Raw genomic sequence first — 26,981 nt, 5'->3', positions numbered from 1 at the left:
TGGTCTCATATTGTCGCTGTTATTCACTATTAATACCTCCCGATATCCCAAATCTTGCTTACCCAACCCTTTTCTTCCTTTTCCCTGCCAGATTTGCACCCCAAAATCTCGTTGCTAGGGTCTCACATTCCTCATCGCAACTGTCAAAACTAGCGGCTATCAACGTTTTTTTTTTTTTCTCAACACGCGCGTCATACATATTAGAGCCTCATCGACTACGAGTCATATTATATTAATTTGACAATGTCTTTGGTCCAGCATCTCAATAGAAAACGTCCGAGACCTTTCAGGGGTGATTCGTCAACTTCCAGTCCCAGAAACTCGTCAACCCCGATAGTTAAACCAGGGTCCGGCAATGTTGGCATCATTTCTACTACAGGAGCAACCATTACCACAAATCCTTTCACAAAGACAACCACCACTGGCTTCACCTCGGTCGATCCAATATGTCTTGATTCTGAAGAAGAAGCCGGTACCCTGGATATTTTCGGCGCCGGATCGTCGAATATCGATCATTGCAATTTCCAAACATCACGAAATAATGCAAATAATGCCGGTAAATTGAAGACGACGGCAGCTGATTGCTTAAATAATAATAATGCCTCTCCAGGCATCAACTATTTTGAAAATAATAATGGTAAAAGCAAGGATTACGATAGTGATGATAGTGTGATCATTGTTGATAAATGGAAAGATATTTGCGATGATAAAGATAACCCGTTTTCTAATGTCCATGCCATCAACGATTTTATCAATGATAGCAGCAGAAATGATTCTCTTAGTTATAATGATAGTGGTGCCACCATGGCGCATGCCTCGTACCATTCAGATTCCAGTTTCAATTCGAGCATTTTGCAAGCCGATGAGGAGTTGTTTCAAAAAACAAAACGATTTTCTAAAAATAACGATGACTCAGAAAGTTCTGGTACCAGGGATTTAAATGCTAATTTCGCATCGATTCTTTCGCATCTTTCTAAGAAAGGTAGAAAAAATATCACTACTGGTGATTTACAATTACCTCAGATCTCCTATGCCAAGACAAGGTACCACCCCGTCACCAATAAAAACGACAGACTTACAGATTTGATTGTACCATTAATTCCTGCTCCGGTACATTTGAATTCCAAATCGATCGATGAAGAGAATGGCCATTTGAAAGTCCAGGCTAATGATTATTATGCCAATAATCGTTTCAAAGTGGTCAAACTTTTAGGACAAGGGACGTTTGGTAAGGTGGTTGAAGCGTTTGATTGTCATCAGAAAAAAAATGTCGCTGTGAAAGTCATCAAAGCGGTGCCGAAATATCGAGAAGCCGCGAAAGTCGAGCTACGAGTTTTGGCAACGTTGCGACAATTTGACCAACATAATCAAAATGGTTGTATTCATTATAATGAAATTTTTGATTACCGCAACCATATTTCTATTGTCACCGACTTATTATCATTATCGGTTTATGATTTTTTTGATCAAAACGGTTTTAAAAGTTTCCCCGGATCACATATCCAGTCATTTGCCAAGCAGTTGATCAAGAGTTTAGTGTTTTTGCATGACTTGAATATTATTCACACCGACTTGAAGCCAGAAAATATTTTATTAATGAACGTTGACGCTTTTTCAGAAGGATATTTTGAAATGAACAAACGGGCCCTACATAACAAGAGTGAAAAAAGCTCTTCCCGAAAGTACAGCAGCAGTTCTCGGAGAAGTTCGAAAAAGCTCGGGGATAGTGGTGGACTGGAAAAAGTGGAGTTTCGGCAAATCTTGAAAGACACCAAGATCAATCTTATTGATTTTGGGTCGGCGGTTTTCAATAATGAATATCATCCGGAATTAGTATCGACTAGACATTATAGAGCTCCAGAAATTCTGTTTGGTATCGGTTGGTCGTACGAATGTGATTTATGGTCGATTGGCTGTATATTGGTGGAATTATTGATTGGTCTGGCGTTGTTCAACACTCATGACAATCGGGAGCACTTGTTGATGATGGAAAAAGTCACCAACCAAAGGTTAGATCTTGGGTTGATTAGAAGTTGTTGTATTGAAAGTTTTACGGCGCTTGAAAAATCTCGAGATCTTCGGAAACCGTATGAGAATTATGGCGATCATTACACGAAAAAACCCAAACGAAGAAGTTATAGCACCAATGACGTTTACGGGTATACTCCAAGAGAAGAAAACGGTTATGGATCGATTCCATCGCGGGTCAGTAACCACAGTGTCAACAATGATGTTTATGAATTCTTGAAAGATCGGGGTGATTCGTATATCAGGGTTGATGCGAACAAGCGATCTGCTACTCATGAGGTTAGCAATTTGACTATCAAGTTGAAAAAGCCAAAGATTAATGTTGGAAGAAGTAAAGCAGTTAGTACCATAAATTTCAAGCCAACGGGAGTACCCCGGATCAGGCAAAGGTTCCCCAAAGATACTCCTAGCAAAGTGAGGAAAAATGTTGGAGAATTGCTACCAATTGATGAACTTATTAGTCAAAAGATCGGGGTTACCATTGATGTCAGTTTACCATTAGACGAGGCGTATTTCAAATATTGTCTTCAGTTTAGTAACGAAGCCACCGATAAGAAATTATTAATGAGTTTGAAAGGTTCCAACATTATCAATCCAATTTCATTTTCTCATGGGGTTAGAACTGTTAATGATGATGTCGTCAATGAGAAGTATAAAAATATCAACAGTATCTGTGGTGGGTGTGTTAATAATGATTGGATCAAGGATTCAGAAGTGTTCAAGGATCACCATAGGTTTTTCATGAATTTGAAAGAAGATATTGAAAAGTCTAGCGAATCAGAAAAGAAAGTCCGTGAAGATTTGGAAAATTTGGTTATGGAATCGATTTATAAAAGATCAGTGAGCAAATCCGGTAATTCTTACTCGGGGTCATCACCTTCGCCATCATCATCATCATCATCATCATCATCCGAAGGGTTGAATTTTGCAGAGATGAAAAAACTTCAACTTAAATACCCAGACAGATTAGCGGGGAGAACGGAATTACATATTAATGGTCAATCGATCAAAGTGGCGAAAATTTCTGGGCCAATTGATAAAGCAACGTTCAAGTTTTGGTATCATTTTGTTGATTTATTGAAGAAGTTATTCGTTTTCAATCCCTATGAACGGTTGACGGCCCATGAGGCATTGACTCATGAATGGTTCAATTGTGGGATTTATGATGATGGCACATTGGACTTTCAAAGTCAGGAAAGTCGATGATTAATGTGAACTCCGTGGTTCTTTGTGGTCATCATTTTTTTTTTTTTTATTATTATTTATTATTTTCTACTATTACTTATTAATTCTTCACTGTGTTCATATTGGGGGGGCTTTTTTTTTTTTTTTTTTTTTTGGAAAAGAAGGAGCTTTTCTTTGAGTAATGGTAATGGTAATGGAAGGAATGTATTAAGGTTATGTATATTATTTTTTTTCTTTCGGAATTTATATTATGATATTTTTGGTTCGTTTTAAAGAAATCTTCCTCTATTATTTATTACGGATTAATTATTTGGTTTATTTTGGTTTCTCTGTGTGGTTTATATTTATCGATTGGCTTATTTTGATTCACATTTATGAATTAGATTAGCTTTATCTTATACCTTGTCTCTTTCATTTTTTTATTTTTTTATTTTTTTTTCTTCTTCTTCTTTTTCTGTGATATCCTATTTGTTTATATGGTTTCTCCAAATCCTGGATTCAAGATAAATTCTATGAATATGTTTTTAATTTTTTTTTTTTCATTTCATTTCCTTTTTTTTTTATTTTGAGTCCATGGTAGATGAGAAGTCATTTGAAAATGATGTTACTACTACTTTAGTATTAATTTATTTTTAATTTTTTTTTTCTTATTGATTAAAATGACTGAAGAATAAATGATGCTTCAAGATTGGAAGATGTTAATTATCGTTGTGAAAGATCGCTGTTATTACAACAGCAAGCCAATTAGTACCAACAGAACACTTGTATGAACTTTTCTACAAACAGAACCCAAAAAATACAGAAAAAAGTTTGAGCCCATGAGATGATTAAATCATGATTTGGAATTGGACCCCAGGCAAAAAAAAAAATTGTGTTGAGTTTCTGACGATTTTTCCTACTTAAAAGCTGTTGCTAAACCAGCTCAAATGTATTGATGGAGTCCATTATGCCCACCCCTAGTAACCATCCATTAGCCGAACCAGACCAGCATCTACAAAAGGGAATCCACTATGCCCACCCCTAGTAACCATCCATTAGCCGAACCAGACCAACAACTACAAAAGCGAATTCACTATGCCCTATTGTAGAATAGAGACATAGGAAGAATGATGATTTGGAATTAAATCTTAAGGTAATAATTGCGCCCAGTTTCCGATGATATTTTCTACAAAGAGAATGCATGCCCTATTGTAGAATAGAGACATAGAAGAGTTATGATTTGGAAATTGCTCCTGGGACAAAAATTATATCAATATTCTTGTGGATTAAGTGGCAGAATGTAGACTGGTTCTCATTTGGCAATACAAAGAGTTATCATTATACGTTATTGTTGGTGAGAACAAATGATCTACAAATGAAATACTTTTTTTTTTTTCAGAAATTATAATTGCTGGTGATAAATTTCACGATGAAGGATTTTTGAAGAACCATAGATGATTATTGGAAGTAGATGTTGTTGTTTTTTTGTTTTTTTTCAATGATGCATTATTAACACCATAGTGAACATTATCATCACTATAACAAACGTTTGTGCATCCAAGAATGCAAATATTCTAACATTAGTGCTTGAATTTCTTCGAAAACTCCTTCATATCATCTTGGTCGAGCTGATCTAATACATAATAGAATTGTGAATGGAAGAAAAGATATCATCCAATGATCATTATGTCCATCTAATATATCGTTCTGCTGCAATATTTATACAGTACATTGATAGCGAGTACTTTAGGGGGAAAAAAAAAAACTTTTGGATCGCAAGATATTATTATCGACTCTTCCTATATATATATATTGGATATTTCTGAAGAGTCCAAAGGAAATTGAAATGTACAGTTAGAATGTGTCGCAAAATGGGGGAGGGGAGGAAAGGAACAGTAGCACATACGATACTGGTGACAGATTGATGAATTCTTGGATACCTACAGTCTATTACTATTCACGACTCCTAGTTTGTAGTGGTAACTACTGAATATCCCTTTCTCCACCCTATTCTTCCAGATCATACCAGGATGATGACATGACGAATCTTTTTGAGCTCCCAAAATAAGAAGGAAGGAAGGAGAGAGAGAAAAAAAAAATAATAATAAAAAACTGCATATTGCCGGTTATTGTTTGTTATGAATAACCTCGTTTGGTATACTTCCTAAGGACTCTCACGGGATTATTATTTCTCGCCTAGCATTGTCATGGGATTATTTTATTCCAAGGATCATTTTTCATCTCCGCAAAAAAAAATAATTACCAAAAGGTACCTACTTATGCAATGATAGTGACTTAAGGCCAAAATAATAAGCAAAAAGGTACCTACCGTATGCAATGACAGTTGCAGGACAATAACAGGGAAGAGGAAAAAAAAAAAATTGAAAAATCAAAAAATCGAAAATTGGAAATGAAAAATTGATCGTCTGGGATCTAGGATGGGTTTAATAAGCTTTATGATGGTTAATATTACCCCTGCCCCTTACTTTTGTCAAAAATGAATTTGATCCGATTGGTTTTGCCTGGAAAAGTTGGATTGAAAATGCAGTACAGCCAAAATGTCGTGGAAAAGGAGTAAGGTCTAGACGGGTGTACCATATGAAAGAACCAGTAATACAGGTACTAAAAAAAAAAAAAAATTCCTTTAGAGATTAACCAAGATACATGATAGATTTATGTTTTTAGTGGAGGGGCATTCGATTAAGGTAGGTACGGAAGCAAGTTATTAGAAATTAGGGAGGTTGGTTGATAAGAACACGATTGAGCTCTTATGATTTCCAGCTAGTGTGAAGTTGCAACCCTTTCTTGTGGCTTATTGATAAGTAATAGATTCGATTATTGGGTAATTAGGTTGTCCTAACACATTTCAACGTTCATACAGACAGTCTAAAGCATGTCGGAGATCTTCGTGGATTGCCGATTTGCATCTGTTGCCAAATGAATGCTAATTATTGATAATCTTAGTGCGAGCGATCTTCTTTTTTCGTGTCAGCAATATATTCTATCATACATGTATATATATATATATATATATAATATCACCAATATAAGAATCAATATGAACCGTCGTTGGTGAGTGTGGTGCGGGATCGATGTGACCATCACGTCGTAGTGCAGTCCAATGCATGGTGTTGCATCCAGTAATTAAGGAGAAGCATCGAATGCCGGTCGTTTGGCTTGATTGGGGATCTCTTTTGATCTACAGGTACACACACAAGAGATATATATATATATATATATATATATATATGTATGTATGTATGTAATACACACAGACGCGCTTTGTCATAGTTTGCATCACAGAATATTTATATCATAAACAATTCTTCTCTTCCTCTCAATTATATAAACAAAAAGATTTGACGTCCTCCGCGCTGACAGATCTGTTGTTTTTTTTTTTTTTTTTACTTTTCCAACCTCCTATTTGGCCCGCATTATTTCACCACACACGGTGAATTTTAAATCACTATCAAAACTCTATCAGTTGTGGAACTTTCCAATCCGCTTCGCACTAAGCACTTGAAGATCCCGAATTTATTGTTCTAGCATTTATTTTTTTTTTGACTTGTGTTTTGTTTTGCTTGCAATCCATAACGGGAAATTTTCACCAACCACACGCATCAAAGAAAAAAAAAAAAAAAAAATAAGAAAAACCGGTGTTTAGTTTACAAATACTTCAATAACAATTTTATTTTTATCATAATGAATAAGGTCACTGCTAATACAACTCCTTCATTAGCGACTCTCAATCTCCCCAATAATATTAAGAGCATTGACTACATAAATAGTGCCGAGCACAACAGCGCCTTGCGACGGATATCTGAGACAGACCTAAATTTCACTCCTAAACAAACGTTAACTAGAGCAGCCACTATCGATAATTACATTACCACTTCTGGCCCTAGCAATAATAATAGTGGTAGTACTAGATCCCCAGGATCATCATTTGATAAAGCAATGGTCCAGAACTGTCACAACAATAGCATGAATAGCCAACACAACAGTTTGAATGGCAGCATAGCCTTGATGGCGAATGGTATAAATAATAAAGACGATGTGGAGTTTTTACGTAGCCAATCGCGGTCACGGTCAGCAACCACTGCCAGCTCCATCAGTTCGATCTCTAGTGTCGGCTCTGCTCCTAATTCGAAAATTTCCTCGTCATTCAGAAAATTATTTGTTAAGCCTCCTAAAAAACTGGGCTCGTTCCCAACGAGCGACGACCAAGAAGATTTCTTAACAATAATCGACGATAGTGACCAAACTTTCATTGGAAATAACAACAACAATAATAATCCAAATTCTGCCGGCGATTCACACCATAGAAATTCCAATTCTGTGTGTTCTCCTGAGTCATCATTCATCTCTTCACTAAATAATTATTCAATGATCACCGCCACAACATCGATTGATACCTTTGATGATTCCCAAAGACAAGGCCCATTGAGCCAGAGAGGTAGTGAGATTATTCGAGAAAACGTGGTTTATAAGAACCCTAGCTTTTTCGGTATTGATCAAGAAGATATTGACCAATTGATGAAGTCGTCGTCAACCACATTAACCAACAACCAATATCTTGCTGACGCCAACGATCAGGAACTAGATATGTTTGGAGTGGATAATCGAGATGACGAGCTCAATGATGAGTGTGAAGATAACGAGTCAACTTACAATGACTTCCTCAAAAGATGTAATGAGAACTCTATCAATCAACAACAGCAGCAACAACAACAGCAGCAACAGCAAACTCTGCAATTTGGTAAATTGATGTCTAAGAAATCAATGTTTAATTTCAAGAGAAGTAATAATTGTAATAACATCAATGAATCGCCCACCCGGAATAGCGATGTCGAATCAATCGATCCAAAACAGAAAGCTCTTCCTTCTTTACCACCACTTTTGCTAGCGAATCCCCTGATGACCTCTTCACCAATGACCTCGCCAGCTTGCTCTCCTATTTCGGACACCTTCCCAACTTCGAAACTAGGATCGAGGTCTATTCTTCATTCCCGGAGACAACAGCAACAGCAACAGCAACAACAACAACAAGTGTCAAGACTTAAAAAAATCAGATCGGTTCCTACTTTACGAATCAATAGTAATCAGAATACCAATTTGATGTATAACAAATACGAGAGAAATTTGCCAATTTCCCCTCCAGCAATGCAAACATCGTTTGCCATGTCCAAGAGAGGCAGTCTTGGACTGATTAATAATAATAAAGAATTTTATTCTCCTCCACAAACCAGAAACTCACTTCCTTCGAGAAATTCGAATTCCAATACCAATTCTTTTTCCATGACTTCTGTTTCTAGAAGCTCAGTCAGCTCTGCGACCTCACAATTGTCCCAAATGAGTCTGGTTTCGCAATACGAAACTCCTGGTTTGAAAAGGTAGGTATTATTATTATTATTATTATTATTATTATCAACATTTCCTAATGATCATAAACCCATTTTACCATTCATTCCTACAACTACAACTACAATCATAACTCTAACCACAACTACGACACAAACGATAACCACAACTACGACACAACCATAAACATAACCACAACTGCTTACGAAGCTTTTTTTATTATTCTTATCTACGACTGGCTTGTATTTTCTAATTAAATTTTTTCCTTTGATAGGTTCTTGAGAATTCTTTTCTTTTTTTTTTATATTTTTTTTTTTGTTCTTGTTCTTGTTTTTCTGAAATATTTAATAATAATTTGACATCGGTTTGTCACTTTTTTTTTTTCGGTTCATTCTATTATTGTTGCTAATTATTATGGCGAGTTTCCTTAGCTGATTTGTTTTCGGTTGCTATTTTATATTATATACCTAATATCACTATTATATTATACTTCTTCTTAAAGATTTCTTTTATACATTGTATTTCACTATACATTATTGTTGCAGCTCATTTGTTCTTAGGGGTAGGGATATATAGAATTAAAGGTTGTCTGTCAACTGGGTTGCAATTTATACGGTGAGCTCACACAATTTGTGTAGGCAATATTCCCATCATCACGAGTTGTCTCGAAATACTACAGCCTACAAACAACACCTGAACCAAACAAGCAATGTTAACTCATCACCAGAATTACAGTAAAAAAAAAAGACGAGGGACCCAACACCAGTGGCACCTGCCATTACCTCATTGCTTATCTAATCAGAAGGGTCCGTGAGGGAGTGCGCGTCATGCGGGTAACCTATGACAGCTAAGGGTTCCTCAAAACGGGTCATGTGGCAGTGTCATCGACCATTACACGCTACTTGTATAGAAACAAAGGGCAATGTATAGACAGATAACAACCGTGTTTGTTGTTTGTTGTTTGTTGTTGTTTGTGTTTGTTTTTGTGTTTGTGGTGGTCTAGATGGGCAGCACTGAAAGTGTCAAAAGTCGTCCAGTTATCAATGAGGGCCATCTGCTAATAATAGTAGTGGTCGTATCGCGGGGGCAGTGATGCGTCACCGATAATAAGCTAATTAATTAACCACACATAGTTTGGGTGGGCGTTGTCCATTCCTACTAAAAAATGTCTGGCGAGGGGGGCTAAAATAAAAAGCAAGCACGAGGAAGCGAATGATGGATCGTAGCAAAGAAACACTGTACTGTATAATAATATAGCCTCCACAATGTACTATAGCCACCCGTAATAATAATAATAAGATGATGATGATGACGAATAACAATAAGAATAGTAACACTATGCCATCCATAATAACAATGTAGTGGTTACGCTGTTGTTGCTTTTTGTGAGTGTTTGTTTGTATAAAAGGCCATCTATTTTTGGCAGTCGGGCGGTGGGTGGCGTGTGCTGGGAGTGCGCGCATCACTTTTTTTTTTTTTTTCTTTCTTTCTTTCTTTGTTTGTTACGTTTTCTGTCTTTTTTTTTTTTTATTTTTATTTTTCCCTTCTCCCTCCTTGTTTGTTGTGAACTTTGCCATCTTGCTATCGTTCTTGATCAATTATTATCATTTACTGGGTCCTATCAGGTAATATAATTTATATATATACATATATATATATATATATGTTTATAAATTATTCAAGTACCTACCCTCATTCTATTCCTGCCAGAAATTGAAATCCAAGGAAATAAAGTAAAATAAGAAAAAAAAGATAATAGACTAGGGGAAAAACAAAGGAAAACTGCTTGCAAAATATTATGGCAACTTATAGTAAACATTCAAACTATAGTCGTTCAACCGGAAGTTTGGTTAATACTACTAGCGATTCACGTTCCAATCACCATTATCAAAGCAGCACAATGTCTCAAAATAAAAACAAGTACAACGCCTTCTTTTCTGATGAAGAAAGTCCTAAAAGTTACCGCACAAAGCATTATTCCGATGACGAGGGTAGCGATGCTTACTCCGATGGCTATGAGCGTTCTAGAACAAGAAAAGAAGGCAGTTCAGCAAATGGCAGAAAAAGTCTGCAACTGGGTTCAAGAAATGGGTATGTATTGTCTTTTTTTTTTAATTTGCTTTTTGTTTATTGATTTTTCATTTCACTTTTTTTCCCCTTGTTATTGTTGCTTTGTTTTGTGAGATAAGAGGTTTGATTCGTGAGCGTTAGCAATTACAATTACAAGTTGTTGATGTCTTACGTCATGATTATTCGAAGGGGAAGGGGGTAATCGTCTGTTGATTGGTTTTTGTTATCTTTCAAGGTACCTTGATCCGAGATTTCTTCTCCTTATTATTATCATCATCATCACCATTATCATTTAATCAAAATCTGGTTTCAATTTTTTCTTTTTTGTTAAAGCCCCGGGCGTTTTCGATGATCTGCACCAAATATCCCTGTTTTTTTTTTTTCTTACAAGAGGTCAAACAATATAAAGGATAATAGGAAATATCATCTCTGAAATATTTGATATTTGTTTATCCATTTGTTATGTGTCAATCAGATCTATGGTATGAGAAGAGATGGCCTACTTGAACAACACAAAAAAAGAAAAAAATTCCGGCCACATGTACTGATGCTTGGACGCTAGCGTTGCTCCGCCCTTCACATTAATGTGTTGCTCGAGAATTACAGCCCCTCCTCCATGGTACTACTATATGAAACAAGAAATTTTTCCTTTTCATCTCACTTCATGTCCAATTCTTAACATTGCTAATTTATTATTTATTTACTTATTTGTTTTTTTCTGAATCGATTGGCCATTTGTTTTTTTTTATTAGTATAAAAATTCCTTCAGGTGAATTGTGTTCTGTTTCATCTGACGATTTACCTTCTTGACAACAGCAATTGTGAGACATCGGATCTTATATTTCTATACCAAGCTTTTGGAATCGCTAGACTCTTTCCCCAAACAAATAGCAACAGAAGAAAAAAAATTGATCATTTCCTTTTTTTTTTTTTCCATCTTATATTTGATTAACAACTAACACGTTTAGTATGGCTGTTCCACCTCCACGCCCTCGTTCTAAGAATCCATTTTCTGATGCTGTTACATTAGATGGCTCTTCCAGTTCTAGAAAAACACACGTATCTAGATCTACACCTTCGTCAACAAAATACTCTTCCGGCTCCAAATCTCGCTCTGGTTCCCGCCACCATAGAAGACACTCATATTCTGAATCTGATTCGTATTCCAGTGAGTCAGGCAGTGAAGTATCTGAAGATGAAAGAGAAGCTCCAAGAAAATCTTCTACTAGGGGTGTTTCCAGAAGTGGTAATTCCAGATCTCTTGACCCCTCAGCCGATGACGAAAGAAGAGAACGTGAAGAAGCTAGAAGACGCGAAAGGGAAAGAGAAGAAGCTAGAAGACGTGAAAAGGAAAGAGAAGAAGCCAAAAGAAGAGAACGTGAAAGAAGAAGACGTGAAGAAGAAAAAAGAGAAAGAAGAAGACGTGAAGAAGAAGAGGATAAGAGAAGAGCCGCTAAGACTGAAAGTAAAGATGATGAAGGTTCATACAGTTTTGATAGCGAAAGTGAAACAGAAACAGAAAGGCAAAAGAGAAAAGAGCGCGAAAGAGAAAAAGAAAGAGAGCGTGAAAGACGTCAAAGACATCGTCACAGACATCATAAATCAAAGGAAGGTAGTAGCAGCAAATCCAAATCTGGCAGTGGTAAGCGTGCCAAGGACAAGAAGGCTGCTGGTGTTGATACTATTGACAGATTGGACGTTACTGGGTTATTTGGAGGGGCGTTCCATCATGATGGTCCCTTTGATGCGTGTAACCCACATCGTAACAAGAATAACAAGGTTGCTCCAGTTATGGCCTTCCCGGTAGATGGGCCAAATTCCTCTATTAAAGGTTTAGGACCAAACAACACCAAGGAGCAAACCATTGACACGGTGTTAGGAAAAACCCCAGATGAGGGAGACAGCTTGTATCAAACCAAAGTTGCTTCTGGCAAGCTAAAATTCCATGACAATGGGTCACTTGTGGCGTTTGATGCTAAGATGAAGGATCTACCAGTCCATGGAGAAACCACTTTGGGATTAGGCTCGTCTACGTTCTTGGAAGGTGCACCAGCGTCCAAGCAGGCATTACAAGAGGAAATCAAGTTTGATCAATCGGCATTGGGTAGAAAGAAATCTTTGAGTAGAAGACTTTTGAATGGGGCAACTGGTAATAATGGGGGGTCAGCAGACATTTATGCTCAGCAACTGCACAGACGCAAGAGTGAAGATGATGTTGTGAAATTTGATGGTGGTGAAAAGACTTCGTTGTTGAATAGAGTAAAAAGTTTGAAAGTTAGCCGTTCTAGAACCCAACGTGAATGATTTTTTTTTTTTTTTTTGTTCTTTTTTATTATTTGGTTGTCTTTTGGGTTCTCCTTTAATCGTCAGTTATGCTTGTGCATGGCATTTATATGTGGTTTTTCTCAATCGCTGATACAAATTGAGATTTCTGATCTACGTTTACCATGAATTTAGGAAATTTCAATTAAAAGAACGTTGAAGCCATGGAATGGACAGAAGAAAGAAAAAAGAAAGAAAGAAAAAGAAATGGGAGGATTCTCTCTGATTAAAATTGCTTTAGCGTTGATCTCGATACAGGTGTTTTCTTATTGATTGTTACTTTTTTGTTATTTTTTTGAAGCAAGAAAAACTTTTATCTTATGTAATTTAGGTGATTTTTTGTTTTGTGTTTTTGTTTTTTCTATATGTTTTATTATCATTATAATTGAATTGTCTTATTTGTTGTATCTTTAGTTTAACAAATGTAAAATAGTAGTTGTTGACCTGATCTGAAAAGTCTCCCAAAATGAAGAGGAGGAGGGAAAAAAGAAAAAGCCACGTGCCTCGTTTAGGCAAAAAGTTACCAGCTGTTCATTTTATGGCAGCAGCAGCAGCAGCAGCAGTTTTTTTTTTTTTTTTTCCACTTTCGCCCCGGTGAAAAAATTCGTAGTTCTTTTTCTTTCTTCTCTGTTGTTGTATCTGGCTCCTCTTTCCTTATTATACACCATTGTTGAGTTTTTCAGAGATGTCTGATCAATTCGAATTCATCAAGACCCCAGAGGCCCCTATCCAGCCTCCACCTTCCAAGGAATGTGGGATTCTCACCACCAATGTATGTTATCATGCCACCGCCACCACCACGAAGAAATGATTTGGCCAGAGTGAAAAGAATCAATTTTTATTCAAATCAAAGAAGATTTTCGTGAATATGCACAATCGATTCTTGAATCTATCGATTTCTCTGGATCATTCGTAGATTCACTCTCAGAATCTATAATTTCTGTGTTCTTTCTTCCAGTTGATTTCCTGGTCCCTGGGACTTTCAATCTGTTTTTCTTTTTCTTTTGAATAATCATTAATATTGACAATTCTTTTAGTCCCCATCAATTAAGAATGCTCCATTGCCAGCCGATGGTCCAGGTTCCAAGAGTTTCTCTAACCTTCTTGTCTTTGGTACTATCGCCGCCGTTCCATGGTACATCACCAGAAAATTGGGCGGGGGGTTCAAGACCTGGTTATTCTTCACCGTTTTGTTCTTCTTCCCAATCCTCACAGGGTACTGGACCATCGTTTCGACTTTCTCTCCAAGAATCAATGAAAAGGTCAAGTTGCCAGGTAAACCAATTGAACACTACTTGACTTTCCACGATGAAAAATTGGCCGCCAAATACCACGGTTCCAAGATCCCTTGGGAAACTTTCCACGAATTGTACTTTGAAAACAAGGTCAGCTTCAACGGTGATTGTTTGGATATTTTGGAATACAGACACGACTGGTGTACTTTCCAATTCACCGTTTCTTTGTTCAGATTCTTCTTGTTGGGAATGATTCCAGAAGTTATCATGCACACCAGATCTCAAGATGAAGAACAAGTCAGAGACCATTATGACAGAGGTGATGATTTCTACACCTGGTTCTTGGGTCCAAGAATGATTTATACTTCCGGGGTGATTTCTGACATCACCAGAGAAGAAACTTTGGAAGAATTGCAAGACAACAAGTTGAAGGTTGTTTGTGACAAGATTGATTTGCAAAAAGGCGAAAAGATGTTGGATTTGGGTTGTGGTTGGGGTACTTTGGCCACTTATGCTTCTTACACCAGAGGGGCCCACGTCACCGGTATCACTTTAGGTAAGAACCAAACCAAGTACGGTAATGCCACTTTGGCCAAATACGGGGTTTCTCCAGATCAATCGAGAATCCTTTGTTCCGATTACAGAGACACTCCAATTCCAGAAGGTGGGTACGACAAGATCACTTGTTTGGAAATGTCCGAACACGTTGGGGTTAGAAAACTCGGGTCCTTCTTGCAACAAGTTAACGATATGTTGGCCGACGATGGTATTTTCTTCTTGCAATACGCTGGGTTGAGAAAGTACTGGCAATTCGAAGATTTGATCTGGGGTTTGTTCATGAACAAGTACATTTTCCCAGGTGCTGACGCTTCCACTCCATTGGACTTCTACGTCGGTAAGTTGGAAGCCAACGGTTTCGAAGTCGTTTCCATTGATAACATCGGGGTCCACTACTCTGCTACTTTGTGGAAATGGTACAGAAACTGGATGGGTAACAAGGACAAGGTCGTCAACAAGTACGGGATCAGATGGTTCAGAATTTGGGAATTCTTCTTGGCTTCTTCCACCATCATTTCCAGACAAGGTTCTGCCACTTGTTACCAAATTGTTTTGAGAAAGAACATTAACTCCTACCACAGAGTCAACTACATTCCAAAACAAACCGGTTTGCAAGGGGTTATTCATGATGGTAAGCCAAACAGCTGGTGGAAATGAGTGAATGAAAAAAAATATATGTCTCAATTATTACATTAGGCACTGAGGGTATCATTTTTTGGAAACTAAGATTATATTACAGGAAAAAAAAAAAATAAAAAAATAAAAAAAAATAAAGAAAATAATATAAAGTCTCTTTTTTTTATTATGTTAATGTTAGTAACAAACTGTAGGCCGGTTTTGTTGTTCTTTTTGTTGTTTTTTGATCCTTTATTTTATTTCTTCTATCGTTTCCTTTTCTTGATTGTCCAACTTCTTCTGCTCTCTTTCAAGTCTAATTTTTTTACATTTTTCCTTCCATTCCGATATCTTTTCGTCAGAATCGTAATCTTTATTGTACAAGAACGGTTCGTTGATTGCGTTTTTGAACCGTTTAATTTTTACATTCCCAAACCCTTCAATCAATTCCAATTGTTCTCCATCATCGTTGACCAAGTCTTTGAAATTCCTGAATTTGCCACTACTAGCAACTTTACTAACATCGGTTTTATTGATTGATCTGACAGAGGTCAATGTATCCAATAATCTCGAATAATAATCTTCTTTTTGGATCCCTTTGATAATATCGAATTTATCCTTAGTGACATTGCCTTGGACTTTATAAGTTGGGGTGGAATCCAAACTTTTGAGTAACGAAATATATTCCCCGGCTTCTTCATAGTTCCACGCAGCCAATAGCGTGAAGTTATTGAAAACACAAAGTCTTGTCAATTCTTGTAACGAATCCCAATAGTTATTGTCGGCATCTAGCACCAATAATAGCACTCTTAATTGTGAATCATTCCTAGTAGTTTTCTGGCCTTTATTATTATTATTATTATTATTATTATCAACTAGCGAAGAGGTTCCGATTTTCTTTAGTCTTTCATAAATGTAATCTGGCCGTAATTTGTGATACTTTAACGAAAGAAAAATCACGGAGATGCTATTGTTTATCAAGTAATCGGTCTTGACAATCGAGGTGAACTCGTAAGGAATGTTTTTAAGTGATTGAAGCAATGGATTGCCCTTTTGTGAGGGGTTCACGGCAATCTTGGATACAACATCCTTAAATTTAATATGGCGATCCCTGGCGTATTGCGATTTGTATATCGAAGTTTTTGTGAATGATGTTGATTTCGGAATTCCTTCAGGGTAGTTTTGCAGGGCCTTGTTGTTGTTGATATTGTTGTTGTCCCGTGAATAACTTATCGTGGAGCTATCAACAACATTGTGAGGAGGAGGAGGAGCTCTCAAAGGTTTTTCTTTCTGGGTATGATTTAGTTGCGTTGGGATAGTAGTGGTGGTAGATGGTGATGATGATGCTGGAGGTGCCTGGTTCCTTGTGATCTGAATCTTATCTGCTGATTGCCGTAGCTTTTGAACCCCTGCCAATATACTGGCGAACGATGTGGTGTTGGTGGCCTTTGGTTTGTCATTGCTGTTGTTTTCTGACATGATTATTAGATGCGATAAAACAGTCGTGATAGAAGTACAACGACGATGAAATAATTGTCATCTCATCTCATCTCATCGTCTCAAAAAAATGGTCGCACTTTGGTCATGTGATGAGAGAGCGGCTTCTTCCACCCGGAATATCTTGGGTGATAAAGTGCCTATATTATTAAGCAGAATGGGTTATATTAAATAATTGTCATTGCTATTGTGTCACAGAAATACTCCCGTATTTCAAAAACCATAGATTAAAACAAACGCGTAGTGCTGTAGCGGCCACAATAGTCATATAATATCAAGTGCTTACAGTACAAAGTAATCATGAACACCATTGGTATCACAATGTTATAAAGTCCAACCTTCTGGTGATATTCATTCACGGTGCTTGTCGATAAGAGGTAAAAACTACAAGCTATAATAATTACACTGTAACATGATTCTATCCGTTGGTATCAATAAATCCTGTAAAATCAAATAATAAATAAATCCCATCAAATAAAACCAGACGCGCATCAGAAAAAAAAAAAAAAGACGCGAAACTTTTTTGGTAAAAATACCCACGCGTACTTCTTCTTCTTCTTCTTCTTCTTCTTCTTCTTCTTCTTCTACAATTACTTTCACTACTTATATATATTATAACTTGCAATTGACCTCTGCTTTATTTACTCTTTTCTTCTCTCTTTCCATAACTCATCATAGAGATAAAAGAAATATTCAACCATGTCTGAGATTGCCGCTACCACGCCGGTCAAACCAAAGACCAACAACAAGAAGGCGTTTACAGATTCCTCTGACAAGAGAAAACAGGCGTCTATCTTCAACTTCTTCGCCAAGAAGAAACCTGCTAATAAGAGCCTGACGACAAGTGCTTCTGCTGCTGTTGCCTCGCCCCCAAACTCGTCCACCAAGAACCTTGACGCGAAAAATACCGCTGATACTTCGCTTTCGTCAACCATCGGAAAGAAAAATGTGACAAAACAACCACAGCCATCTCTTAAGAAAGAAAGCATCGTTGCGAAATCAATCAACGGCATCGAGGAATTGGAAAGTCATTTGGAAACCCCAGTTAGCTCTAGCCAAGAAAAAAGTGACGATGATCAAGAAGGACTAGCGTCCAGCCCTTTGTCCAGAAACCATCCTACAGCCCGTCGTAAAGTCAATTACTCTGAATTGAGCGATGATGATGAAGAGGAAGAGGAAATTAACTTCAGATCAAAAAAGAGAAAGCAAGCTAAAGTGGTGGATTCCGATTCCGAAGACGAATTTGTTCCTAGTGGTGGTGAAGACAATGATTTCGATGATGATCTCGAAGTAGAATCAGCCAGTATCACTGCTGTCGACGAATTGAATGGTGGAGATATTGTTATGGATGAAGATGATGAAGCAATGGTATTAGACGAACTTTTGGATGAGCATGATAAAAAGAGTAGATCCGCCAGTGAGGATGAGAATGATACATTTGTTGCCGAGGATGGCCCAAAGAGAGTTTCCACAAAATCCCAGTCACAGAAACCTAAATTGGCTGACAAATTTAGAGCTTCTTCGAATTATAGTGCTTCAAAACCAGCACCTCGTCAACCAACTAAACTGAAATCTCCTGAAAAAAGTTTCAAGAAACAAAATGAGGAAAGATATCAATGGTTGGTCACTATTAGAGACGCCGAAAGAAGATTGGAATCCGACCCAGAATACGACCAAAGAACTTTGTATATTCCTTCAAAAGCCTGGGAGAAATTCACTCCGTTTGAAACTCAATATTGGACCATTAAATCTAAGATGTGGGATAGCGTGGTGTTCTTCAAAAAGGGGAAGTTTTACGAATTATATGAGAAAGACGCATTGTTGGGACACTCGTTATTTGATTTAAAATTGGCAGGCACTGGTAGAGCCAACATGCAACTTGCCGGGATTCCAGAAATGTCCTTTGACTACTGGGCTTCTGAATTCATCAGCAAAGGCTTCAAAGTCGCCAAAGTCGATCAAAAGGAAACCCTTTTAGCCAAACAAATGAACGATCGTGTTAGTGGTAAAAAAGAAACCAAGATCATTGAAAGAAAACTTTCTTGTGTATTGACCGGTGGTACCCTAACCCAAGAAGGAATGTTGAACAACGAAATGGCTACTTATTGTATGGCAGTCAAACAAAATACTAATACTGATGGTTCCAACATTTTTGGAGTGGCCATCATCGATACTGCTGTAGGTGCTATTAGATTATTGGAATTCAATGATGATTCGGAATGCACTAATTTAGAAACCTTTGTCAATCAAATCAAACCAAAAGAAGTTGTTGTTGAAAAGAGCAATTTGACTTCATTGGCACAAAAGATTATCAAATTCAACTGCGCTACAAACTCTTTGTGGAATTCTTTGAAACCAGAAACCGAATTTTGGGACGAAGATATCACTTTGGAAGAGCTTTGCAAAGGCAAATATTTTGAAGCAAAAGATTTGGATGATAGATCTCATTGGCCAAAGATTTTGGTAGAATACTCTGAGAATAAACCAATTGGATTCTCTGCGTTTGGTGGCTTGCTATGGTACTTGAAATCCTTGAATTTGGACCGGGAATTGATTTCTATTGGTAATATCGAAAAATACGACATTTATAAATCTATCTCCACTTTGATTCTTGACGGTCAAACTTTACAAAACCTCGAAGTTTTCACTAATCAATTCGATGGTAGCGATAAAGGCACATTATTCAAATTGATCAATCGTGCGATCACCCCATTTGGGAAAAGAATGCTCAAGTCTTGGGTTTGTCATCCATTGTTAAAGGTCGATGCCATCAATGAAAGACTAGATGCCGTGGATGGTTTATTGAATGACGGTAACTTGTTGGAGATTTTGTCTAGTAGATTGAGATCGTTACCAGATCTCGAACGTTTATTGTCAAGAATTCATGCTGGTAATTTGAAAGTGAAAGATTTCGCCAAAGTCATTGAAAGTTTTAATAACATCAAAAAATTGAATTTAGAACTCGTTGGGGAATATGGATCAATTGATACTTTGCCAGGGGTCTTATCTAAATTCTTCCAAAGTATTCCAAGTGAATTGAATTCCGCTATTGAAGAATGGGAGAATTCTTTTGATCATAGCAAGGCGATTACTGAAGATTTGTTGATTCCTGAACCTGGAGTTGAAAAAGAATTTGATGAATCCAATAGCATTCAACAAGACATGGAAAAGCAATTGAACACATTGCTCAGGCAATACAAGAGAGAGTATAAATCCCAAGAAATATGTTTCAAGGATTCAGGGAAAGAAATTTATTTGATCGAAGTGCCAAACAAGGCGCTTAAAAAAATTCCTAAAGATTGGGTTATCATGGGATCTACCTCGAAAAATAAAAGGTATTGGTCTCCAGAAGTCAAAGAAATTGTTCAGGAATTGATGGAAGCAAGAGAAAGACACAAGCTGATCGTGGAAAACTTGAAGTCTAAATTGTATGCGAGATTTGATAAGAACTATTTGTTATGGATGAACACTGTCAAGGCCATTGCTAACGTGGACAGTATTATAAGTTTGGCATTGACCTCCGAATCTCTTGGTCAGCCATCTTGCAGACCAAGTTTCATTGATTCCACCCGTGGTCAAGTGAATTTCGAAGAATTAAGACATCCATGTTTTGTTGGTGGAGGGGTTAGTGGTACCAAAGAATTCATCCCAAATGACGTGCAATTGGGAGGTGAAAACGCTCGTTTAGGTTTGTTAACTGGGGCTAATGCTGCTGGTAAGTCCACTGTGTTAAGAATGACTTGTATTGCTGTGATATTGGCTCAGCTTGGTTGTTATGTTCCAGCCACCTCGGCGACATTGACCCCAATTGATAGAATCATGACCAGGTTGGGGGCAAACGACAATTTGATTCAAGGAAAATCTACCTTCTTTGTGGAATTGTCAGAAACGAAAAGAATTCTTGAATCTGCCACCCCTAGATCATTGTTAGTGTTGGATGAATTAGGAAGAGGTGGTTCGTCTTCTGATGGTTATGCCATTGCTGAAGCGGTGTTGTATCATATTGCCACCCATATCCAGTCGATTGGCTTCTTTGCCACCCATTACGGTAGTTTGGGTATCCCGTTCAGGAGTCATCCAGCTGTCAGAGCTTTGCGTATGGCGATTTTGGCTAATGAGAATTCTAGAAACGTTACGTTTTTGTATAAATTGGAAGACGGTGCTGCTGCAGGCTCATTTGGTATGAACGTTGCCTCGATGTGTGGTATTCAATCAGAGATTATTGATAAAGCGGAAATCGCTGCCAATGAATTGGAGCATACTTCAAGAATGAAGAAAAACAACGAACTTGCCAATTTATCGGAAAGCGGGATTCCATTAGGTTTACAAAGTGATATTGCTTGGTTGATTAGGGGTGGTCTTAGTAATAATTCGGGTTGCATTGGTGAAGGTAGTAGAATTTATGATGGTCCAGTGAAGGAAACAGTATTACAAAATATTCTTTCGATGGTTGATGGGCTTTAGAGGTGTTGCTGTTTTTTCTTTTCTATGTTCTCTCTTTTCTTTCTTGCTTTCTTCATTTTCTAGGGTTTTCTTTCTTGCTTTTACATTTTGACATTTACTATTTTCTCTGCTTGTTATTGCCATTTACTATTGTGTTGGTTTTATTTGCTAATATTGCGTGTATTTTATATTATACTAGATTTTCAAAGTTTACTAGATCAAAAATAAAAAATAAAAAAAAGTTTGATTTATCACAAGAATAAAAGTAAATTATTTTTCATCAGGAATCAAGAATGAAAATTATTCTCCACTGTTATTCTCACTGCTTGGGATTATGTTACGTACTGTTTGGCCTTTTTTTTTCCACTCATAAGACTATTATTGTCCCCTAGTGAAGAAAGTTCCCAATTTAGAGAATTGATGTAGAAGCTGAAGGTTGCAAAAACCAAAAGACGCGTGTGTATATTATTAAAATGAGAATTTATATATACGAAAACATTACCATAAGCAAAAATAAAGTTTAGCGACCAACCACTGGCTAGCCAAGAAAGTGGAAGCAATAAAAAAATACAACAAAAGAACACACCACACAAGAACAAATAAAAGAATGAGAGAGAGAGAAAAAAAAAATTGAAGCTTATTTCTTCTCTTCATCTCTTCTTTTTTTTTTTCCAATGTAGATAGATGATGATGTAAGTAGAATAATCCTCCTATTGGGAAATCTCTAACCAAGAGAGTGAGGACAAAGAAACATCATGGCTTAACACACAACATTGCCTCCACCCCGTCCACTAAAGCCCGATACTCTCTTTGTTTATTGAGCATATCCAAGAAAATCTTGTATTTAGCAGCCAATAATATTCTATCTGGATCGTTATTCGGAGATGGACTCACCACTTTCCCAGGCCCCGACATTTTCTCCATCACGAGCCATAATTTATCCCCAGGTTTCTCGGCAGTTTTCCCAATCGACGACGCTCTGGACTTAGTGATAATCGCCCCAGACACGCTATGTTGAACGGGAGATGAACCAGTATGGCCTAATTTCAATCTATCATTGAACACTTTTTCGAAATTCTTGTTTTGGGCACCAAATTGAATCGCCGCCCCATCTTCTTCATCATCATCATCATCATCATCATCCTCAATTGCTTGGCTATCACCATGTGGGATGAGATCAAACTCATTCTTCTCATCCATTGGAGTCATCACCGGGAAAGGATATCCTTCAGGAGTAGGTGTGGTATACGAAACCGAGGCCAAAGATGCGATATTGGCTGAGGAGGCGGTGGCGGTAGGGACGGTATAAGGAGATGGCAAATCACTGAGAGGTTTGTGGTGGTGATTGATAAATGATGGGCCGGATTTCAAGAAACTGATGGAATTGCTTCTCTTCAATGATCGAGGCACTGACTCGGCGGCGACGGCCCCTAAAATTGCCGATCCAAATACCACCGCAGCGTCAATATAACGAGGAATCACCACTGGTTTACCAACACAATCGGCCAAAAGACGCATTAATAACCCATTACGACATTGGCCACCAGACATGAAAATCGTAGAGATTTTATGCCCCGCGGTCTCCATGGCTTCGACAATTTGTCGGGTTTGTTGGGCAATGAATTCACACGCTCCCAAATACATGATTGCCAAATCCTCCAATGAAGTATCTAAAGATTGTCCAATGATGCTGGCTCTCATGGTAGGATCGGCAATTGGCGATCTGTTACCGTGAAAATCCCCATAAAGGAACAAATGCTTGGCGAGGCTGACCACAGAACGTTCTTTTCTTTCAACTTTCAATCTTTCAAGCACTGAGTTTAAGTAATCAAACTTGGAAATATTCGATGCGTCAGCCTTTTGGGATAATTCACCGTACGCTGGGTGGGTAGATAACACATGGGCCAATAAGGCACCAGTGCAGGATTGGCCACCTTCTGCCAACCAATACCCTGGAGCCATAATATCTCTATAAGGACCCCAGACCCCTGGTACGAAAACCGCATCTTTGGACATCACACAGTGACAAGTGGAAGTCCCGGCAACCGCAGCCAATCTCCCAAAAGCCTTGTCAATACCAGTGAATTCTTGGTCTTGTTTATCCAATTCTGGGATCGCCACATCGGTTTTACCAGCAATGGTCCCCACCCAACCGGAATAGCAATCAATGACCCCGGAACCAACATAACAATTGGTGGTCAATCCCAATTCTTCGGCAGCTTTAGTACTTAATGGACCCACGGATTCACCAGCACTGAACCATTTCCCAGTGTTTCCAGGAGACCCCCCGAGTTTTCTGAAATCATCTGCCACTAATTCTGGCAAATCAACAGCTTCAAAAAACTCTTTTGACCAACCGGAGGTTTGACCATCGACTCCTGGGGGCACCAACCCTTGTTTACAAACCGTAGAACAATAACTTCTATGGTGCACCGAGGTGGCTCTGTAAACCAAGTAATCTGGTAAATCAAAGAACAACGAGTTTTTGAATTTCTTTGGGGGCATGTTATTTCTCAACCACTTGATTTTTGGGATTTCCATCTCCACGCTCATTTGCCCACCCACGTACTTCAATCCAAAGTATCCAGACTTGTTGATTTCCGCAGTCTCTTCAAGAGCCCTATGGTCCATCCACATAATGATGTTTTGATTATCATTCTCAAAGTCCGGCCCCACAGCAAGTGGCTCATCGGTAGTGCCATCAATCACCACCAACGAGCAAGTGGCGTCGAACCCAATACCGTAAATGAGACTAGGATCGACCCCTGAGTCACGAATCACGGTTTTAACAGTGAAGCACACTGCATCCCAGATCTCGGTCGTCGATTGGGTGATGTAGTCTGGTTTCAATTCCTGGCGAATAATCGGTCTTTCAGCAAGCGAAAGGATATTACCGGCAGAAGAACAAATAGCGGCTCTGGCAGACCCACTACCAACATCAACACCAATGAAGTATTGCAAATCAACATTGGAGAGGTTAGAGGCAATGCGATTTAAGCTTGAATGGGAGTTATTGTAGCGAGACATGTGGGCAATTGATAATTGATATATGTTTTAACCTTTGATGAATGGCAATAACTGTTAAAAAAAAAAAAGAAAAGAAAAGAAAAACTCAATTGACAGCAAGAGACTGAATATATCAAAGAAAAGGCTGGGTAGGATATATATTTCTCGTCTTTAAAATATGAAAGAATGGGAAGAAAAAAAGAAAGCTACAAATAAACAATTAAGAAGAAAGATGGGGATCCTCAACTTGAAAAGAGTCCCATCATAAATGCTGCGATGTCCTTGTCACGTGGTTATAGAAATGGCGTACAACTGAGATAATAATGACAAGATATTATTTATTATTATATTACTATTAATTGATTGCGGTCAATTAAAACGATGATAGGAATGTAATAAAATATTGTTATTGCATGTTTTTTGTCTGTATGTGTTTGCTAATGGTATAAGAATAAGAGTGGAAAATAAAACGAAAATTCTAGATCCCCATAAAAGACCCGTCAAATTTTTTTTTAGTATTGTGTGGGGCATGTCAGCAATAGCTATGACGTTTGTGTGCTGCTCTGTGTGTTGTTCCCTGTGTTAAGAGTCCGATCATCACCTGATGGTCTGTTGGGTGTGAAAGAAGCAAAAATTACAGAAGATTACTGGAGATTAACAATTGAATTATCTTTAAATAAAGGGGTATACCATGATGATAATTATTATTGTTATTATACAGAATCCTTTAAATATTGTCATATAATTTATGTGCAAGAGGAGAGAAGCGTTAAACACATTACCCGTCTTCTTTCTAATGATGTTTCACCGGGTAATGTTATTTTTCACGCTCTTAGGAAATATATTTTTTTTCTCTTTCTCTTCAACCAGATTTCTTCCGATTCTTTTTCTTCCTCATTATATAATCCATTGATATCTTTGTTTCCAAAAACCCTTAAATGATATAGTCAATATACTCATTTAACCATTGTCATATCTTTCGTAATATTTATATATATATATATACATATTCCAATTATGAACAAGCAATGGCGGTACTGGCATGACCCTTCACGGTCAAACATCTTTATCTTTGTGACTTCGTTCTGAAGCCCGTTTTAAAGCAGTACTGACTGTTGGGAGGAATATTATTGCCTCTGGTGATAATCTATTTCTTTTGGTAGCCCCAGTTGTTCCAGACGAAAGAGACTTCTACAAAGTCAAAGTGCATCATAGTACACCGGGAGCTTAGGGAACCAATTTGTGTTTACCTATAATTTTCTAGCGATGTTCCCGATGTCTCCAAGAACACAAACATTTCTACTTTTATTACTATTATTTGTAATCACTTGTTTATTTGTAGTTTTAATAATTCTTTGTAATATTACCACTATTTGTAACATGTCAACAACAAAGCCCTTTAGCTTGAGAAGCGGAAGGTGCTTCTTTGCTTTGCTGAGGCGGTAAAATTCTTTCCAACGCTGTCCTGTGATTGGCCGCCCTCTGCAAACCGTTGCTGCCACAAGATGCCCGCAGGGGTCTGTATATAAGCCCTGCAATTCCCCCCGAATAAATCTCGAATTTTCTTTATTCTTCCATTATCCATCCCAACACCAAACAGAGTCCCAGATCTTTTCATCAAAACATCCGAACATCCCCCACACACATAAAATGTCAGATCCCACAGATAATACCGCTCCAAAATACGAATTGATCAAAACACACTTCCCTGCTGCCCGTATCAAGAAGTTGATGCAAAGTGATGAAGACATTGGGAAAGTGGCCCAAGCAACCCCAGTAGTGGTGGGTAAAGCCCTCGAAATCTTCATGTGCTCCCTCATCGAGAAGTCATGTGAAGAGGCAAGAAAAGCCGGGTCCAGAAGAATCGGTGCCCAACATGTCAAGTCTGCTGTGGAAACTAATGAAAAATTCGATTTCCTAGTAGAGTTGATGGAAAAGTATACAGGTGTTGATCCTCATTGATCTAAAAAAAAAAAGCAATTGTTGCATATTTCATTTCATACCCTGGTTGTTGTTCCAAACAGTGGTGATAACTGAATTCAATTTTATCAGATTTAATTGCGTCTCCTTTTTTTTTTGTTTTTCTTCCTCTTGTTCTTCTTCTTCTCTTTGCATTTATTATTAAATGGGTTCGGGTTTCTATAAAGTTGTACATTACTACTGGTTGAGTTTTTGTGATTACCTTCTCTTTTTTTTATATCCTGTTTTACTAATACTCTTTTTTATTTAACTTCATGTATATTTCCTTTTACTGAAAATTCGAAACATTTAATTCTTTCTTACACTTCTATTATAATGCTGTTTTATCATATTTTGTTTTGTTCAACATTAGTTGTTGATTCAAGTATAGATTTTTGTTTATATATATGGATTGGTTATGATAATTGATGAATGCATTTTCTTTTAAGCTATGAACTAAAAAAAAAAAAAAACATTAATTATTCTAACCAAATGATGATGAGCAAGCCATCTCGGTTCGTAATTGCTGTCCAAATTTAGCAAAAAAAATTAAAAACAGATTAATAACGACACGGGCAGGACTCGAACCTGCGCGGGCAGAGCCCAAAAGATTTCTAATCTTTCGCCTTAACCACTCGGCCACCGTGCCTTATATTTTACATGTTACAATCAGTGTGCAAGGGCACACTAGATTCTGGAATCAAAAAACATTGAATATCCCAT

At 37.6% G+C, this 26,981-nt stretch overlaps 8 protein-coding genes across 8 annotated transcripts; 6 read left to right on the top strand and 2 right to left on the bottom strand. All coding sequences in view use genetic code 12, as the record gives it.

The window, feature by feature from the left end:
* Positions 1 to 243: 243 nt before the first annotated feature.
* KNS1 (serine/threonine protein kinase KNS1) lies at positions 244 to 3,234 on the top strand (the record flags this gene model as incomplete). The annotated part of the gene is made up of 1 exon (XM_064996393.1): positions 244 to 3,234. The coding sequence occupies one exon, from the start codon at positions 244 to 246 to the stop codon at positions 3,232 to 3,234; it is 2,991 nt and encodes a 996-aa protein (XP_064852465.1).
* Positions 3,235 to 6,894: 3,660 nt separating this feature from the next.
* DASC09_027890 (uncharacterized protein) lies at positions 6,895 to 8,589 on the top strand (the record flags this gene model as incomplete). The annotated part of the gene is made up of 1 exon (XM_064996392.1): positions 6,895 to 8,589. One exon carries the CDS (start codon positions 6,895 to 6,897, stop codon positions 8,587 to 8,589), a length of 1,695 nt encoding a protein of 564 aa, XP_064852464.1.
* Positions 8,590 to 10,351: 1,762 nt separating this feature from the next.
* DASC09_027880 (Pal1 family protein) lies at positions 10,352 to 12,927 on the top strand (the record flags this gene model as incomplete). Its single annotated transcript, XM_064996391.1, has 2 exons — positions 10,352 to 10,644; positions 11,592 to 12,927. The coding sequence occupies 2 exons, from the start codon at positions 10,352 to 10,354 to the stop codon at positions 12,925 to 12,927; spliced, it is 1,629 nt and encodes a 542-aa protein (XP_064852463.1).
* Positions 12,928 to 13,630: 703 nt separating this feature from the next.
* On the top strand, positions 13,631 to 15,395 carry DASC09_027870 (uncharacterized protein; the record flags this gene model as incomplete). The annotated part of the gene is made up of 2 exons (XM_064996390.1): positions 13,631 to 13,717; positions 13,983 to 15,395. The coding sequence occupies 2 exons, from the start codon at positions 13,631 to 13,633 to the stop codon at positions 15,393 to 15,395; spliced, it is 1,500 nt and encodes a 499-aa protein (XP_064852462.1).
* Positions 15,396 to 15,605: 210 nt separating this feature from the next.
* Positions 15,606 to 16,832, bottom strand: RAD10 (DNA repair protein RAD10; the record flags this gene model as incomplete). The annotated part of the gene is made up of 1 exon (XM_064996389.1): positions 15,606 to 16,832. The coding sequence occupies one exon, from the start codon at positions 16,830 to 16,832 to the stop codon at positions 15,606 to 15,608; it is 1,227 nt and encodes a 408-aa protein (XP_064852461.1).
* A 717-nt stretch (positions 16,833 to 17,549) lies between these two features.
* MSH6 (mismatch repair ATPase MSH6) lies at positions 17,550 to 21,314 on the top strand (the record flags this gene model as incomplete). The annotated part of the gene is made up of 1 exon (XM_064996388.1): positions 17,550 to 21,314. The coding sequence occupies one exon, from the start codon at positions 17,550 to 17,552 to the stop codon at positions 21,312 to 21,314; it is 3,765 nt and encodes a 1,254-aa protein (XP_064852460.1).
* A 732-nt stretch (positions 21,315 to 22,046) lies between these two features.
* Positions 22,047 to 24,320, bottom strand: DASC09_027840 (putative phosphotransferase; the record flags this gene model as incomplete). Its single annotated transcript, XM_064996387.1, has 1 exon — positions 22,047 to 24,320. One exon carries the CDS (start codon positions 24,318 to 24,320, stop codon positions 22,047 to 22,049), a length of 2,274 nt encoding a protein of 757 aa, XP_064852459.1.
* Positions 24,321 to 25,949: 1,629 nt separating this feature from the next.
* Positions 25,950 to 26,261, top strand: BUR6 (negative cofactor 2 transcription regulator complex subunit BUR6; the record flags this gene model as incomplete). Its single annotated transcript, XM_064996386.1, has 1 exon — positions 25,950 to 26,261. One exon carries the CDS (start codon positions 25,950 to 25,952, stop codon positions 26,259 to 26,261), a length of 312 nt encoding a protein of 103 aa, XP_064852458.1.
* Between the last annotated feature and the right edge of the window lie 720 nt (positions 26,262 to 26,981).

Source organism: Saccharomycopsis crataegensis (assembly GCF_037102585.1).
Source record: "Saccharomycopsis crataegensis DNA, jcf7180000000077, whole genome shotgun sequence".
NCBI classification, from domain to species: domain Eukaryota; kingdom Fungi; phylum Ascomycota; class Saccharomycetes; order Ascoideales; family Saccharomycopsidaceae; genus Saccharomycopsis; species Saccharomycopsis crataegensis.
This window is presented reverse-complemented; position numbering and strand designations above follow the sequence as displayed.